General features: G+C 43.2%; 3 protein-coding genes across 7 annotated transcripts in view; 1 reads left to right on the forward strand and 2 right to left on the reverse strand.

Moving 5' to 3' along the window:
• Positions 1–6,386: 6,386 nt before the first annotated feature.
• Positions 6,387–14,697, reverse strand: CMC4 (C-X9-C motif containing 4). Of its 3 annotated transcripts, none has more exons than XM_072627038.1 (3): positions 14,576–14,697; positions 9,267–9,335; positions 6,387–6,781 (listed from the first exon to the last, which is right to left on the reverse strand). In XM_072627038.1, the coding sequence occupies exons 2-3, from the start codon at positions 9,328–9,330 to the stop codon at positions 6,633–6,635; spliced, it is 213 nt and encodes a 70-aa protein (XP_072483139.1). In that variant the 5' UTR covers positions 9,331–9,335; positions 14,576–14,697; the 3' UTR covers positions 6,387–6,632. The 3 variants fall into 3 exon arrangements, with proteins under 3 accessions (XP_072483139.1, XP_072483140.1, XP_072483138.1); XM_072627039.1 differs by lacking the exon at positions 14,576–14,697 and adding an exon at positions 10,159–10,258; XM_072627037.1 differs by lacking the exon at positions 14,576–14,697 and adding an exon at positions 9,770–9,841.
• On the reverse strand, positions 10,376–14,665 carry MTCP1 (mature T cell proliferation 1). Of its 2 annotated transcripts, XM_072627036.1 has the most exons (5): positions 14,576–14,665; positions 11,020–11,216; positions 10,758–10,928; positions 10,603–10,654; positions 10,376–10,511 (listed from the first exon to the last, which is right to left on the reverse strand). In XM_072627036.1, the coding sequence occupies exons 2-4, from the start codon at positions 11,125–11,127 to the stop codon at positions 10,607–10,609; spliced, it is 327 nt and encodes a 108-aa protein (XP_072483137.1). In that variant the 5' UTR covers positions 11,128–11,216; positions 14,576–14,665; the 3' UTR covers positions 10,376–10,511; positions 10,603–10,606. The 2 variants fall into 2 exon arrangements, with proteins under 2 accessions (XP_072483137.1, XP_072483135.1); XM_072627034.1 differs by lacking the exon at positions 14,576–14,665 and having other exon boundaries at positions 11,020–11,431.
• A 60-nt stretch (positions 14,698–14,757) lies between the features above and the next one.
• Positions 14,758–16,313, forward strand: part of BRCC3 (BRCA1/BRCA2-containing complex subunit 3) — a 34,332-nt gene continuing 32,776 nt past the window's right edge. For both annotated transcript variants that reach the window (XM_072627032.1, XM_072627031.1), the window contains exon 1: positions 14,758–14,876. In XM_072627032.1, coding sequence (XP_072483133.1) covers positions 14,772–14,876 — 105 coding nt within the window. In that variant the 5' untranslated portion in view covers positions 14,758–14,771. The remainder of the gene's footprint in view (positions 14,877–16,313) is intronic.

Raw genomic sequence — 16,313 nt, forward strand, 5'->3', positions numbered from 1 at the left:
CACATGCTTCTAAATAAACCTGGAGAAAATCATGAAACTGTCCACTAGCCCATTACTAACTTAAGTTCCATCTCAACTGGACCTTCACTGCAGCCAAGCAATCCTTTTCCAGCTCCCTAATTGATTCAAAAACCTTCTCATCCCTTCTCAAACCTACTACAGCTTCCCCTTCTCCTCATCACACTACTCAAAACCTTCCCCCACTATCCCTCGTATGTGGAGGCAGCCCTTCTCCTTGCCAAAAGTAACCCTTCTACTCTCAATTCCATCCCATTCCATCTCGTTTAGCAGATTGTTCCCTCCACCTGTCTATTGGCTCATTCTCTACTGCCTACAAACATGCTTATGTCTCCTCCATCCTCAAAAAACTTTCATTTGATCAGTCCATCCCATCCCATCCATTCATCCATCTTTCCTCCCTTTCATGGCTCAACTCCACGAATGCTTCCATTTTCTCCTCATTCTTTTCTAACTCTCTGTAGTCTGGCTTCTGGTCTCATTATTCAACTGAAGCTGCTCTCTCCTATTACTAATGGTCGCTTCATTGCTAGCTCTAATGACCTGTACCCCGAGCCCTCTTTCTTCTCTTTCTATATTCTCATCAGCTCCCATAGGTTCAGTTACTACGTCTTATGTTGATAATTCTTATATCTGTTTATCCAGCCCAAACTTTTCTCCTGACTTCTGATCTCATGTCTCTGACTACCTAGTAGATATCTTGAACTGGATGTCCCGTAGATATCTTAAACTCAACATGATCAAAACTAAACCCATCTTTTCCCCTAAACTGTCCCCCACCTTCAAGCTTTCCTATTAATGTGCAAGGTACCCCCATCCTCCCAGTTCTCCAGGCTCACAACCCAAGGGTCATTCTCAATTCTTTGCTCTCACCCCCTTCCATATTCAATCTGTTTTCAAGGTCTAGGGTTTCCTACCTATGAGATGTGTAACCTGTCTCTCACTCTGGTACAGGCCCTTATCACCTCATGCTGGTCTCCCTGTTTCATGTATTCTCTCCACTGCAGTCCATCCTCTGCTAAGTTCCCATAGTGATTTTCCTAAAGGGCTGATCTGACCATGTCACTTCCACACCCCCTTTGAATAGCTATAATTTTACATACATTTGCAAAGCATTTATAAATCTCATTTGATCCTTGCAATCACCCTAGAAGGAAGGCACTATTACGACCCCAATTTTATAGAAACTGAGGCAGACAGGTTATGTGACTTATCCAGGGTCACACAGCTAGTGTCTGAGGACAAATGTACTCCATTCACTATGATCTGATCCTGTCACTGTCCTTACACAGAAACTATGATGGCTTCCCCCAGCTTACAAAATCAAAATATCCCGTTTGGCTTTTAAAGTTTTTACAACCTGCCCCCTTCCTACCTTTCTAGTCTTCTTACACTTTACCCCCCTCCAAGGATGCTCTGGGGCAAGGATACTGGTCTCCCATTTTCACCATTTTCACATGCATGCCTAGAGCTCTCTCTCACCTCATCTCTATCTCCTGGCCTCCTTCAAGTCTCAGCTAAAATAACAACTGCCGTTTCCCAGACTGCTAGTGCCTTCCCGAGGAGAGCCCCATCCAACGGACCCTGTAGTTGATATAGTTTGCCTGTTGTCTCTCTCCTTTTGCTTTTCTTTTTAGCCACAGTGCTTTGCCCAGGCCCTGACCCACAACACACTCTCACTCAAGGATCGTCACTGTGAGATCATGTGGTTCGGTGTACTGGACTTGAAGTCAGGAAGACAAAAGTTGGAATTCAGCCTTTCATTTCTATCACTCTGCTTCCTGGTATAAAGGGGATAAAGGTGGCAGAACTTTGGATAGGCTTGGAGAATATTCTTTTGTTATTCGTTTCTATCTTATTGCTGGGAGCAGGAAGGCATGACTTTTGTTCCCCGTTTTACACATTTACTTGATTGTTTATTAATGGTTAAGTATATAATAAAAACTTCAAATTGTGCCCGTTAGCACAGGCAGCATGAGTTTGTTCTACAACCAGTCATGAATTTTTAAAAATCCAACTTCAGGGGTACAACCACAGGAATATGTAAAGTATGCCATATTACATGTTCTACCACCATTAAATCTTTGGATTCTTTTGGCTTTTTCATGACTCATTTCCAAATATCTCTTCCAATGCCCCCTTCTCCCCCCTTCCCCCAGGAATTAAGCCTTCTCTTTTAACAAAGATTAGAAAAGAAAAAATATTCAGACTAAAAGCAACACATAGACTGAATCTGATACTAAATTCGATACTCTACTTCCAAAGGTACTCACTTCGGCAGTGAAAGGAAGTTGTATTCTCTTAAGTCTTCTCTTATGCCAAGCTTCATATAACAATTCTGTTTCTTTTTCTTTTTATCTAATATTGTTGGAGTCACTGGGTATAATTTGGCTCACTTCTGCTTACTACTCTCCATCTTCTCAGTTTTCCAAATGCCTTATATTTGTCATTTCCTATGGTGCAATATTCTATTTGTGTGATTTCCTTAGCCCTTTCCCAATCACTAAGTGCTTAGGTTGTTTTTAATGTTTAGATGCTACAAAAACTACTGCTCTGAATGTTTGGGTACATATGAGCCTTTTCTTTGTGCCTGACCTCACTGGAAGGACATTCCTTGCGTGGGATCTCTCAGTCAAAGAGTACTGACATTTTAGTTGCTCTGGGGGCAAAATTCTAAATTGTGTTTAAGAATGGTTGGACCAATCCATAGCACCATCAACAATGGATTTGTGTGCCTGTCTTTCTACAGTCCCTCCAATAATGACTTTCGTGACAAATGACATCATTTGTCACCTTTATCAATTTGAAACCTCAGTTGCTTGGATTTACATTTCTCTAAGATAACCATTACATCTTGTTGGATATGTCAGAGTAGAGATTCCTTTGTGGGTAGGGAGAGGATTAGATTTCTCATAAGAAACCTTCTGGGGGCAATTCTGTGAAATCTTAGAATCTTAAAGTTGAAAGAAACCTTTGTGGAGGTCTTAATGAACAGATTACTCACCTGTTCCCTAGAATAGATTCCAGATTTTCCTTTCAACCTTTGCTCACATGGCTTCCTACGTCTGGAATACTCTTGACCTTCTGACCTTCCAAATGAATATTTTGGCCACTGAAATCCATGAAACTGATAAATACAAAATGACTCTGAGCCCTGTACAGCCACTTCCTTCTAGACCGTAGTGACAATGGCATAAAAAGAAGCAGGTGTTAAAAAATGGGTAATGAGTATTGTTGGTACTGAAATGTGAAATCTTTGTCCAATGACCAACAAGTTAATACACTAGACAAACTGATCTATATCCATACAGACATAATTCCTATATGTGAAACCAGAAACACACATAAACGATGCAGCCAACTGAAACGATGGCTGACAGATTTCCAACTCCTTTATTTGAAAGGAGTTAAAATTGGGGGGTGGGGTGGGCACAGATAAAGAAGCTGGGAGAATTAGTTTCATCATATGCCCAAAGGCAATGGAAAAGTATTTCATGGAATACCAGAACTCTTTACACCATACCACATTGCCTCCCAAAGAGGTGGAAGGTACTAGCAGTGGGAGGAGTGATTTTTTTAAAAATGAAATTGCTATTTTAATAGGAAATGGCTTACCTATGGAGGAGTAATTTCAGAATCAGCTGTCTGTATATTGATAATAGGCCAGTTAGAGAAAAAATCAAAATTAATGCAAAATTAGGATATAGAGGAGGAGGCACTGTGTGCTGTTGACTAAAAAACTAGGAAACTGATGAAAGGAAAGCCAATGACACCAAACACCACGATTCCTTAGGAGAATTTTAGCAATTTTAACAGTCAACACAAATACTTGATTTGCTTACTAAGAAAGTGAAGAGATACACTTCAGTAAAGGGCTACAAAAGTTAAAAGAGGTTCATTTGAAAAACATTCAAGAGGAAGATGGTTTAACATGATAGTTTATCTCACAAACAAATGAAAGATAGTGGCGAAAATAATTCTGCAGACATCTTAGTTTGAGAGCCAACCAAACCTAGAATTTCACGATGAAAACTGAAAGAATGATAAATAGGTGTGAAATGGAAGAGGTTTTCAAGTTTCCATGGCAATATATTCTCATCATTGATGACCATGGACCATTTGGCTTCTTCACTAAGGGTTGTAGAAGGAAGTAGACATGGTACTTAAGAATACGGAGCTGTGAAGTGCCTAGATCTGACCAAATACCAGATGAAGAAAAAATCTAGAGGCAATGTGATTTGAAAGGTAGGCAGGGACCCATCTTTAGGACTTCTGAAGTGGGAATATTCTGAAAGAATGTAAAAAAGATCATGGAGAGTAGGACCACCAAAAATGGTTAACTAAGACATTAGTCATTAACTCGTGTCTACTTTTTTTATTCGCTATAGTCTATGTTCTGAGATGAAAACAGAAGAATAAGTACTTTTGCAGTTTTTCACAGCTGACTTATAATGAGTGACTAAGGCAGAGAGAATTAAAAAAAGAAAACCCTGCTACATTCATTGTCTGATCAGGAAAAAAATGTCATTTGCCTTAGTTAAACAAAACGTAGCCTTAAGATTGAGGTTTACCTTCCACAAGGTGACTCTCAGGGACGTGTTGATATTTCAGAGAGAGGATTTTAACGTTCCTTAGAATATCATCATGAAGCAGAATATAAAAAGAGGAGACACGCTTGCCAAAGGTGTTTGACAGTGTCATGGAGGATGTTTCACAGTGCAACTAAAAAAGGGATTTCTTACAGCCAAATGGTGAGCTTTTTCAGAAGCTCCTGTCTGTCAACAATACCATATTGTAGTGGGGTCAAACTCACCTAGAAATGGGAGCTGTATGTGTTCAATTCTATTTTTTATTTTATTCAATATTTCCCAATTACATTTTTAACTGTTTCAGCTACACTTGGGGGAGTGTTGCTCCCTGAGACACTTCTATTGTGTTGTGCCTGGCCCCAGAATACTACAGGGCTTTCTCAATAAAAGCTAAAGCTATTCACAGAGACAATGGCCTAGCAAATCATAGAGAAAATTTTAAAAAAAGTGATTGAAAAATGGATGTTGCTTAGGTTATGAAATGCGGTTGGGAGTCCACTGACTTACTACAGACAGGTACTGCAACTTGACCAACAATCTTGCTCCAGATTTGAATAGAGTGAGCTGGTTTTCACTTGAGGAAATGAGCAACATTTTCAAAAATCCGAAATTGCAAAAACCCATCATGATAATAATAGCTAGCATTTATAGGGTACTCTAAGGTTTGAAAATTGCTCTACATGTTATTTCACTCAACACTCACAACATTCCTTTGAGACAGGTACTATTATTATTCTCCCCATTTGAAAGATGATAAAACCGAGGCTGAGAGGTCAAGTGATTTTCTTGGGGTCACACAGCTACAGCTAGTAAGTGTTTGAGGCAGGATGTGAATTCAGAGCTTCCTGACTAAATGCAGCACTCTCTTCTACCATGCCACCAACAATTTTCTCACTACTACATGACTACAAATCACATAACAAAACAAGCTCAAAATAATCAAAATCACAGATGCTTCAAAAAGGCAATGGAAAGATGCATGGTAGGTGGAAGTAGGCTACGGTGTATTTCCAGATGACTGGTGGATAAATATATGGCATCAAAGACATGTATGATTGGAAAAAGTGGACCAGTCATGTGATGAAAATGAATTAACCTGTGTTGTACTGGCATCCATTATTTATGAAAATAATTTCTAGCACATTGTGCAGATTATCCATAAAGGATTTATTGAAAAATAGACAAGAATTACAGATTGAAAAAGCATGGCTAGGTTGATGGAAGAGCCTCATTGAAGTGATAAAAAAATTTCATCACAGCATTATCATGTCTCACAAACATTCATCAAGATCAATGTTTGTGAGAAGCTGCTGAAAGAATCATAGATTTAGAGCCAGAAGGGACATGAGAGATCATTGAGTCTAGTAGTTCTCTCACTTTTTATTCTCAGGATCCCTTTTACCCCCTTAAAATTTATGGAGGACGCCTAAAAACCTCTGGTTTATGTGGACTATATCTAAAGACATTGACCATGTTAGACATTACTTTAGGATTATAAAAATAGTTTTAACCTCTAAGACCCCCTGAAAAGGTCTCAGGGAACCCCAGGGGTCCCTGGACCACCCTTGGGAGAACGAACCACTGATCTAATCCAACTCCCTCATTTTGGTCCAAGGCTGGAATCTGAACCCAGGCCCTGTGACTTCAAACCACCCAGTGCTTTCCCCACTATATGACCCTACCTCCCTGGAAGGTACTCCATTATGCAGTATAATTAATGAGCTGCTGAAATCAAGGAAATCCTTATGAAGAGACCATTCAGTATCAGACCAAAATATCTGCATTTAAAACATGTTTATTTTAAACAGGTCATTTTTGAAGTTTACATTGAAACAAAAACATTTTTGCTTTCAGTAAGTTGTTTCAAACTAGATGATTTTTAATCTTTCTTTTCTTTCGCCTAAGTGGCATATCTAATGACTAAACCTATTAAGTGAATTTCCATTTGGCTTCTGTAATCTACCTGAGAAAACACGTTCAGGAGACCAAATAAAATCTCCTGGACGAAAAACATGGAGCAGAAATTCATTTGGATGCAGATTTAAGCTTCTGCCTTTCTTCATCTTCCTTCTCAAATCCTGAACAGACAACAGATCTCCCTTTGGGGTACTGAGCACAGCACCTACGCAACTCTTGGATGACAGCCTCACACTTAGACTCCATGTAGTTGTTGGCTGAAAAACAAAGACTAATTCTATGAGAGAAAGTAGACTGAACAAGTAGGGTGTGTACACACACACACACACACACATATATATATATACACACACACACACACACACACACATATATATGTATATGTATATATATACATATATATGTGTATGTATGTATTTTTTAAGATTTGAAAACTTTCCCTGTAAACTTAAGACAGCTAACATAACCCACTGAAAATAGTCAAGGCAAAGGGATAAATAAATTTGCCCACCAAATAAAATTAGCAGGGGAGAGATCTTGGGCCCTTTAGGATATGGAACAGGGGAATGGAAGAGGAAATGAGGGGGGGAATCTAACCTAGGGAAAGATTCCAACTTAGGCCAATTATTTTTGTAGCCTAACCTGTTATCAGATTTAGCTCATGAATAATTGAAACTAAAATTGGCAAGAAAAAGAGTGAGGCAAACTTTCAGTGCCTACTAGTACTACAAGACACCTTGATGAATAGTCATTTATTAACTCTGCAGGGTATCTTGGGTCGTTTAAAACAATCTTCCTGTATTTGTTGCTTATTTATCTGTGTACCTGGGGAGGGAGGGTAGGGTGGTAAAATCTCAAGTCTCTTTTCCGAAAATACTGTATTGACTGACATGAATTTCAACTTTATTGCTTGGATGTTTTTACTCTACAGAATCAGAAAGCGGAGGGAGAGGAGGGAGAACAGCTCATACACAGCAAGCACTGAAACCTAGAGAGTCTATGTATCACTGCACTTGCCTATTTTCAAAACATGAGATTCTCGCTTCCATTTACTATAAAACCCAGCAACTTATTCAGAACTGCACAGAAATTCATTTTATGACTAAATGGAACCTCCTATGATTTCTCTTTCCAGCAATTTTGCAGTCCTTGATACATCACAGTAGACTTTAAGTGTATTAAATAGAAGAAAATATGACTTACAAAATTACGGAAAGGTAGCAGTATTTTAGTATTCTGGTATTACTATAATACCACATGGTGTTATTTCCACTCAAGTATCAGATGTAGGGCTTGAATGGAGCATGCCTTTTGTTTTAGAGGAGGGGTTCTTAACCTAGGAAGCCCCTTGGAGTTTGTATAGATTTCAGGGGGTCCATGAACTTGAATGAGGAAAACAAAGACATTTTTATTTTTACCACCCCCTAACTGAAATTTAGTATTTCTTTCAATTATTATGGAGGTGACCAGAACATTCTCTCGGGCAGGGGTCCGTGACATACATGACAAAGATTAAGAAGCCCTGTTCTAGAGAAATGTGGACTTTAAGCTGCTGCAGTTCCAGCTGTCTCTTCCTAACCCCCTTATCTTAGAGGACAGCTATCGGAATAAAGGACCAGATGCTGACCAGTTCTCCCCTTTTCCCCTCCCCTTCACCCTAGTCAAGATGTCACTTCAATGCTTGGTCTGTCTGCCCTGGCCATGTCATTATTTCAAAGTGTGTGTATTTATACATTAGATACGCATATGTGTGTGTATGCACACACATGTACATATACTATATGTGCACGCATACAGATATACATACACATACTATACATGTTAGGGAGGCAAAAATGTGGGAAAAAGAGCTTTCTTACCTTCTCAAAACTGAGGGCAAGGGGGTGAGTAAAGAAGGTATTAAAATTCTTCCTAAACGGTTAATAAAATGGATTCCTTCTAAAAGTCTTAGACAATTCTTAAGATTTCAGAAAAGTAATGGAAAACTTAATCATTTCACCAAAGTAAAACATACCAATTCTCATCTGCTTTGTACTTATGATGGGATTCCAAGAATAGCAAAAGTAGTTGCCCATTTGAAAGAAGCCAGTTTTAAGTACAGAGGGGATGAGAATCAGGCCTAGAAGGCCTTCTTTCAATTCAACTTCACTGTTAGAATTCTTTGCTGTGGTCATTCTTTGACAGTTGGACAATAATTTCCCCATTCCACAGGAGTGGAGGTGGGCATGTAGAAATCTGACTTTCTACTTGAACCCCTTCCACCCATGTTCAAGTTGTTTATCAACCACAATAGCAACCACTCAATTAAAACCAGTCCTACCCTTATAATACCATAGGATAAAAGCTAAAACCAGATGGGACCTTGGGGTTCCTTTAACAAAAACCCTTCATTTGACAACAGTAGTTCGGTGTCTTGTCTAATATCATTTCGTTAGAAAGGGATCAGGGCCAGAATTTGAACTTGGGCCCTCTGACTCTAAATCCAGTGCTTTTCCCACTAACATCATGCTTTATATAATGTAGGTGAAAAAAGTAGAACTTGCCACTGTATCTTTCAAGCCATAAAGAGAATCATCCTTAGTTTACACTGGTAATGTAGCCAGTGAAAGAAAAAGTGCAAAAACTGAATATTATTATGAGACAAGTTCAATGTTATAACTTGCAGATGGATGGTCTGACTCTTGAAGTTCATACACAAAATGGAAAAAAAAATCACTTGAATAAAGCACCATATGTAAGTACCTTGCAAGCATTTCTGTATTTCACAGGCTTGTTTCTGGCAGGGATCCTTCTGGGACATATCCATTAAAACTAAAACAAGAAAAAAAATACGATTATCGAGTGTTTATTTTCCTTTCTCATAAAAAACTATTTTCTGGCTCATAGGTTCTATTTTCTACCTCTAACCATACTGAGACTTAGGGATTTTCTGCTAAGATTTTTACTCTGAAGCCCTTCATCACTGGCAAGTAGTTACACTACAGTAATTACAAAACCCTCTGGCCCCTTACAGGATAAGCAGACTGCATTTATAGTACCAACCTCACCCAAGTAGGGAAAACAATGATCTATATTTACTTTCAGAACTGTTAACAAAGGTAGAGAGGCTTTCCAAAAGGCAAGAAGATCCTCCACCCCCCAAGGCTTTCCCTTCATTTCAAAGGCAACTGAACTATCCCGGGAAGCTCCTCCCCAGGGCAATCAAATGAATCCTTGGGACTTGGCAACAAGTGAAATGCTATTACCTGGGACTAGTGCCTATGAACACCTAAAGTGGCTTTTTGGAAGTTTCCAAGAAAGTAGTTTGCTATTTCAAGATCAACTATGGTAAAAAACAGAGATTAAAACAGAGTTTAAAAACTCCCTGAGACTTTGAAGACATGTGGCATTTCTGAAAGGGGAAAGGTCCTTGAAGACTGCGGCCAACCTGGGTGGTGCCCTTTCTCAGAACTCCTAAGTTCTCAGTAGATCCAAGTATACCAGTGCTGAAATGGAAGACATGCAGGCAAAAACTAGGATGTTTTTATGAAAGGAGAAAGGGGGATGCAAAGTTTGGGGAGGGGTAGGAGGGGGGGAAAAAAACAAAACCAAACAAAACATGTTGACTGCTGAAGGCTCCGGTCTAAGTCAGTACCAAGTCCTTGGTGATCAGGGCCTCTTTTCTGGAGGTGCTGCTTTTTGTGTGAGGATGTCAAACGGAGGTTCTGACCGACGATGTCCATTAAAGATTCCATGGCACTTTCCAAGAGTCAGAGGTTTTAAGCTAGGTGTCCTGACTCAATGACCACCTCTGGCCTTGCCTTGTATCTACCTAACATTCCCCCTGCGGTTTTACAGGCTTCTTCACTTTCCTTCCTAAACTGTTGTGCTGTGTTCTTGAACAGTTTTCACTTTGCCCCCCAAAGGTAGATGCACTTCAGTACTGGGTGAAGTGATTCCCATATAATGTACACAACAAATGGACATATCTTCCTAGAATCCCAGCACCTGGAAAACAAATATTATTATGAAAACTCCATCACCAAGGATAAGCATACGAAAGTATAGAGGAAGGGAAAGAGATAACATCAATATTTACCAGATTAATCGTCAGGCAAAAGCTTAAGCAACAGCTCCTCAACTCCCCTGACCTGTTAAACAAAGAGAAAAAAAAAAGAATAGAGCGCTCTCTCTTTCTCTCTCTCCCCTAGAGGGGGCAAAATCAAATTGAGAACAATTAGCCATGATACATACCATTAAGTGGTGCTCTATCTCCCATATCCTAGAGTTGTTATCCAGGTAGTGCTCTTCGGGGTACAGCTGCCACATTAGTGGTAGCTGGGAGGGAGGGAGATGACTGGGCCTGACTGCATCACTTAGGGGTACCTGTACCTGCTGCACTCGAGCCCTAATGAAACTGGTCTCCTATGGGGAAATAATTGTAAACACTGAAACCATACCCTCCCCAAAGACTGAAAATGGATAGAAACCAAGTTGATAGAAAATCAAGAGTTACCTCTTCCACAAACGCAATCCATGTTCGCTGGTGTTCATCCCGGTAGACACCTTCCTGGTGTACCCAGAGGTGATCAGGTGGGGCTCCCACAATGTCCCCTTCTGCCATTCTGGGCTTTGGGTTCCAATTCTAAGATTGCTTTTGTCCACCTAAGTCTGCAGCACCCATGCCCAGGACACAAGTGTGATTTCTGGGGTCTGAATGAATTCATGAGTGAGCTATTAGACCTGCAAGTCAACACCTGGTGCTAGAGATCACCTAGGGCAAGGGTTCTTAACCCAGAGTCTGAACGTGGCTTGCTTTTTTTTTTTTTATTAAATCTTTCGATAATTGGATTTCAATCAAATGGGATTCCTCGGTGATCCTATATAGTTGGTTAGGCATTCAAAAACAAGATTCTGAGGAGGGGTCCAGACGTTTCACCAAGCTGCCCAAGAGGTCCATGACACACCAAGGTTAAGAACCCCTCACCTAGGGTCTGCTGGCTAAATTAATTCCTGTTTTCACAACTCCACAGAGGAAGCTAGAAGCCCACTAAAAATCAACTGTCCTAGTGACCACTCACATTCTTAGGTCATGGCAACAGCCGCAGTCTGGGAAGACAGCGGGCTGTGCCAAAACCAGTTCTGACTGGGGCCCCTAAATAACTCCCTCTCAGGACCAATACGTGCTGTTCCTGGGGGAGGAGAGGACCATTCTTATCACTGCCATTTCTGGCATCCTAAAAACCAGACAAGCTTGTTTCCCTGACTTTCTTAGAGAAGCAGCGTGGTATAAGGGTGAAAGCTCTAGATATGGTATCGGGAAACCCGAGTTTAAAGATCAGAGAGCTTTCATTTCCTAACTCTCACGACATAGAACAAGCTAGTAGGCTTCACTGGTCCTGTTTCCTCATTTAGGGAATTCAAGGGATAAAAAACCACTTTGTAAAACCTCAAGTGCTATGATTCTAACAGGCCAACAGTATGCCTGGCCTCTTATTGAACATATACATACATATTTTTCTTTTTTAAAAGTAAAAGACAAGGAAGTAACACTGGGATCTCAAAAGCCATACCAGCACAACAGAAGCTCTGGCAGATCCCACCAAGCTAGAGACTCCAACAGACTAACAGCTAATGTTTACGTAGCATTTTACCTACAATCACCTCACTTGATTCCCACAACAACCTGAATTAAGATTCACCTTTTACAGATAAGCAAGTTAGAAGGTTAGGGAGATGATGGCTCTGAGGTCAGAAAACTACTAAGTGAGATTGGAACTGAGTCTTTTCTAAGGACAGCACTCTCCCCTATAGCACACAGATTCTTACTCTGTGACTGGATCCTGTGACTGACCAGCCTCAACTAGTTCCACAGGTATATGATCTGCTATCAAAAGTCGTGCCTATCTGTCCAACAAGGTGAGTTTGAGGTTCTGGTGGGGCATCCAGTGGGTTCCAAAGACGCCTGGAGACAAGATACTGGAAGTCAGAAAAGCCATGAGAGCTGGAGATTTGGGAGTCCTGCAAGTTGAAGTGATGCTTGTGGTCCTAAGAGTGGATGATGAAATCCTAAGTGGTGAACATAGAGGAAGAAAAGCAGAGGGCCAGAACAGGGTTGGTGTATGCCCACAGCTGAGCCAGAGAAGGAAGCAGAGAGGAAGGAATGCTAACTGGAGGAATAGATTCCCAGAATGGTAAAGGTGGAAGAGACCTTAAGAGATCCTTCTCATGCAGTCTCATCACATCTGGCAGATAAGAAAACTGAGGTCTATGAGGTCATGTGATTTGCCCAAGGTCCCATTTCCAGTGCCAGAGCTAGAGGCCAGGACTCCTGACTACTAAACAAGTGCTATTCCATCATGTTCTGGTGCCTCTCCAAGTAGAGGATGAAAACAAATAAGTTCAAGAAATTAGATAAATTCAAGGATGATAGAGCTATGATGAATTACTAAGGCCAAGGGGGATGTTTAGAGAAATCCTTAACTGCTTAAGGAGACATCAAAGAAGGTCACATTAGATGAGCCCCACTGCTCTTCTGACATAGAGTAGGATTTCTGTTTCAAATCTTGTTTGAAACTGTCTTTAAATTTGTATTTAAACTGAAAGAACTTAGGTCAAAACTTCCTTTTCCCTGTACAATTCATCTGATTTTTTTGTTGTTTGTTTTACAATTATAAAGCTACTTTCAATTTACAGGTTTTTAGCTACAATGACTAATGTTTAACCATCAAATATACTTATTATTTTCTTTGAATAATCAATAATTAAAAATATTTTTATTGAATGGAATGATCAGTAATTCAACTGGCCCAACTGAATTTAACCTTAACCACCAGACAATTTTATGGCCGTACAATACACAGATAATTCCAGCTGTGAGAAACCGTACTAATACATGCACTGAAAGTTACTCCATATAACTTTGTAATAAAAATGGACTACAATAGCATCACCTGATAATTATATGGTGATAATTATAGTAGTTATCAATTAAGAATTAGATCCTCATCCTGAATATATCTAAACATTTTACAAAGCCAAATTATCCACCACCCAAAAGCAGTCACCTCTATGCATTTGTGGGAGAGTTGGCACAATTGCTTTAGATGGGATGTCCAGGGAAAATTTAAAATTTAGGTGGCCTCTTGGGAAAAAAAAAAAAGCATCTGCTTTTTGGGTCCAACTGTCATTACCATTAATGATCTTAATCCTGGAAAAAGTGCCATGGTATCTTTAATAAGCTCGTGTGCCAAGAATCTTGCTCTTTTCCGAGAACCCCAAAGACAGTGGTAGGTTCCACTGGGTTTCTTGCCCCCAAGTCCAAAGGGAGAGAGAAATGTTGGATAAACTTCGAGAAAAGAGGAAAGACTAGTAATAGGGGAAGCACTTCCAGATCTCTTCCTTTCTGCTACCGTCGAACCTACCTGACTTCCAAGATCTAAGAAGAACCCGGGACGGGATCATCGGATTCCATTGGAACCCCCACATTTGTCTTAGATTGGATCCCAAAGCCCTGACTCTGCATCTGGGTCAAGAATGGAAGCCTGGGCTACTGAGGCAGGCTCGATACCAACCCTAGGCAGGAGAGGGGCACGGACCCGAGGATAAGGCCCCAAGTTCCATGTGGATCTGCTCTGCTCTGCCCTGCCCCTTCCCCTCCCCCCCACGGAAGAGACATCAATAAGACCCTTTAATAAAATCAACCCTTTGGCCAGGTGATGATTCTCGGTTTTCCGGCCTCGAAATAAAATCAAATGGCTCCTCTCCCCTCCCCCTCGCTACCATCACGGTTGAAAAAGCCTGCCTAATGTCCTGGGGGCGGGGGAGGGGCGGCGGCCCGCACGAGGCCCGGCGCAAAAGCGCGGGAAGGGCGCGCGGGGGAGGGGCCACGAGCGGCCGCCGGAGGGGAAAGGAAAGTTCCAGAAGCCGCCTCGAATAATCGGCGTCTAGGCGACCGGGCCGGGCCTCCCCGCCCCCACGTTCCCCAAGCACCCCCGGGTCCCCGCCCGGCTCGGCCTCGCCCCCGCCCGGGGCCCTCCCCCCCCGCCCACCCCCCGAGGGCTGGCACGGACCCGCTGGGTGGCTGGCCGCCGGATCCAGGCAGAGCGCGGGGAAGCCGAGGCGGGGCGCCGGGCCGGGACAGCTGCAGGCACGGGAGCCGCGCGGGGCAGGCCGGCTGCTCTGGCACTCGGAGGCGAGTGGCGCCGGGCACGCGAACGCCGGCCTGATAAAGGGGGCGGGCCCCGGCGCGCGCCGGCGCGATCCAAGATGGCCGTGCTGGCGGTGCACCTCCAGGCGGACGCCTTCCTGGTGGCCCTCAACCACGCCCTGAGCACCGAGAAGGAGGAGGTCATGGGGCTCTGCCTCGGCGAGGTCAGGCCCCCGGGCCCCCGGGCGGCTCCCCTCGCCCGTCTGCCGGCCCCACAGCCCCCCCGCCGCCCCGGCTGCCCCCCCCCCTGGGGCCCGGCGCGATGGGGCGGCCCGCCGGGCGGGGGGGGGGGGGGAGGGGAGGGGGCGGTGGGGAGGGAGGGGAGGGGAGGGGGCGGCGGGGAGGGAGGGGACGGGGCAGCGGGGGGGTTGGGGCGGGGTGGGGGCAGCCCGAGAGCCGCCGGGACTGGCGGCCCCTCCTCCCCCGCGGGGCCCTGGCGGGCCTAGAGGCGAGGGCGTGCGGAGGTGAGGGGGGGGGGCAGTGCCGCGCCTGGATGGCGGGCCTCTGCTGCAGTGGGTGGGGGCACAGCACCCCCATACTCACAACCCGCACTGAGCCCGACACCTAGGCCAGCCTTGCGGGAGAGGGAGGGGGAGCTGCTGGCCTCCCATCCGCCTCCCTCGCCCCGCCCCCCTTCCCTATACTCTCTCCCCCTCCCCTCCTTTCTCGCTCCCCTCCTCGCTTCCCCCTCCCCTCTACTCTCCCCCTCCTCTCGCTGCCCCCTTCCCCTCCCCTTTACTCTCCTCTCCCCCTCCCCTCTCGCTCTCCCCCTCCCCTCTATTTTTCTCGTGATCCCATCTCATTCTCTCCCCCTGCCTTCCCCTTTCCATCCCATTCCATCCCATCCCACCGATGGCTGCTCAGGTGTCTGTCCAGGTGGAGCTCTATTTCACCTTCCCCAATAAACATAGAAGGAAAACGAAGAACACTCAATATCCTTTCTTTCCTTTCTCAGAACGTTCTTCGATGTTATTTTAAAATCAAGTTTGGTCCTCTTTAACAGTCATTCATTAAGTGTCTCTTTTGAGCTAGGCGTTTAAATACAAAACAGACCTTAACGCATAATCTATTGAAATTGTATTGTTACTACATATTTCATACGTCATAATATTCACTAAATACCTCTATATTACTTAAAAAACTCTTGTCAGCCCCCATTCCCCGTCGGCTTGAAGTCCAGACTCACTAGCCTGCCACTGGAGGCCCTCTGCTGTCGGTCCTCAACCAAACAGGTTTAGCCCAGTTTCCCTAATTTGATGATTTCCACTGCCCAGATCATCTCTCCAGTCCCAAACTGAATTCTCCCAGGCTCCTTCCTCAGAGCTCTCCACTTTCTGAAGACTCAGCTCGTGTTCATTCTGTCCCTGACGATCAGTGCCTTCTGAATTTCCCACAATGTTTATTCTATGGTATAAGGCTCTCAACCAGGGTCTGGAAACTTGTTTTAAAAAATGGTTGGACATAAAAATATTTGGACAAGTATTTCAGTAAAATTGGTTTCTTTGGTAATCCTGTGTATTTCAGAACATGATTTTAAGAAGAGGTCTGTAGGCTCACTAGTCAGCCAGAGCATTTCATGACACTGAGGTGAAAGCCTCTGC

Source organism: Notamacropus eugenii, chromosome X, assembly GCF_028372415.1.
Source record: "Notamacropus eugenii isolate mMacEug1 chromosome X, mMacEug1.pri_v2, whole genome shotgun sequence".
In the NCBI taxonomy this organism is placed as follows: Eukaryota; Metazoa; Chordata; class Mammalia; order Diprotodontia; family Macropodidae; genus Notamacropus; species Notamacropus eugenii.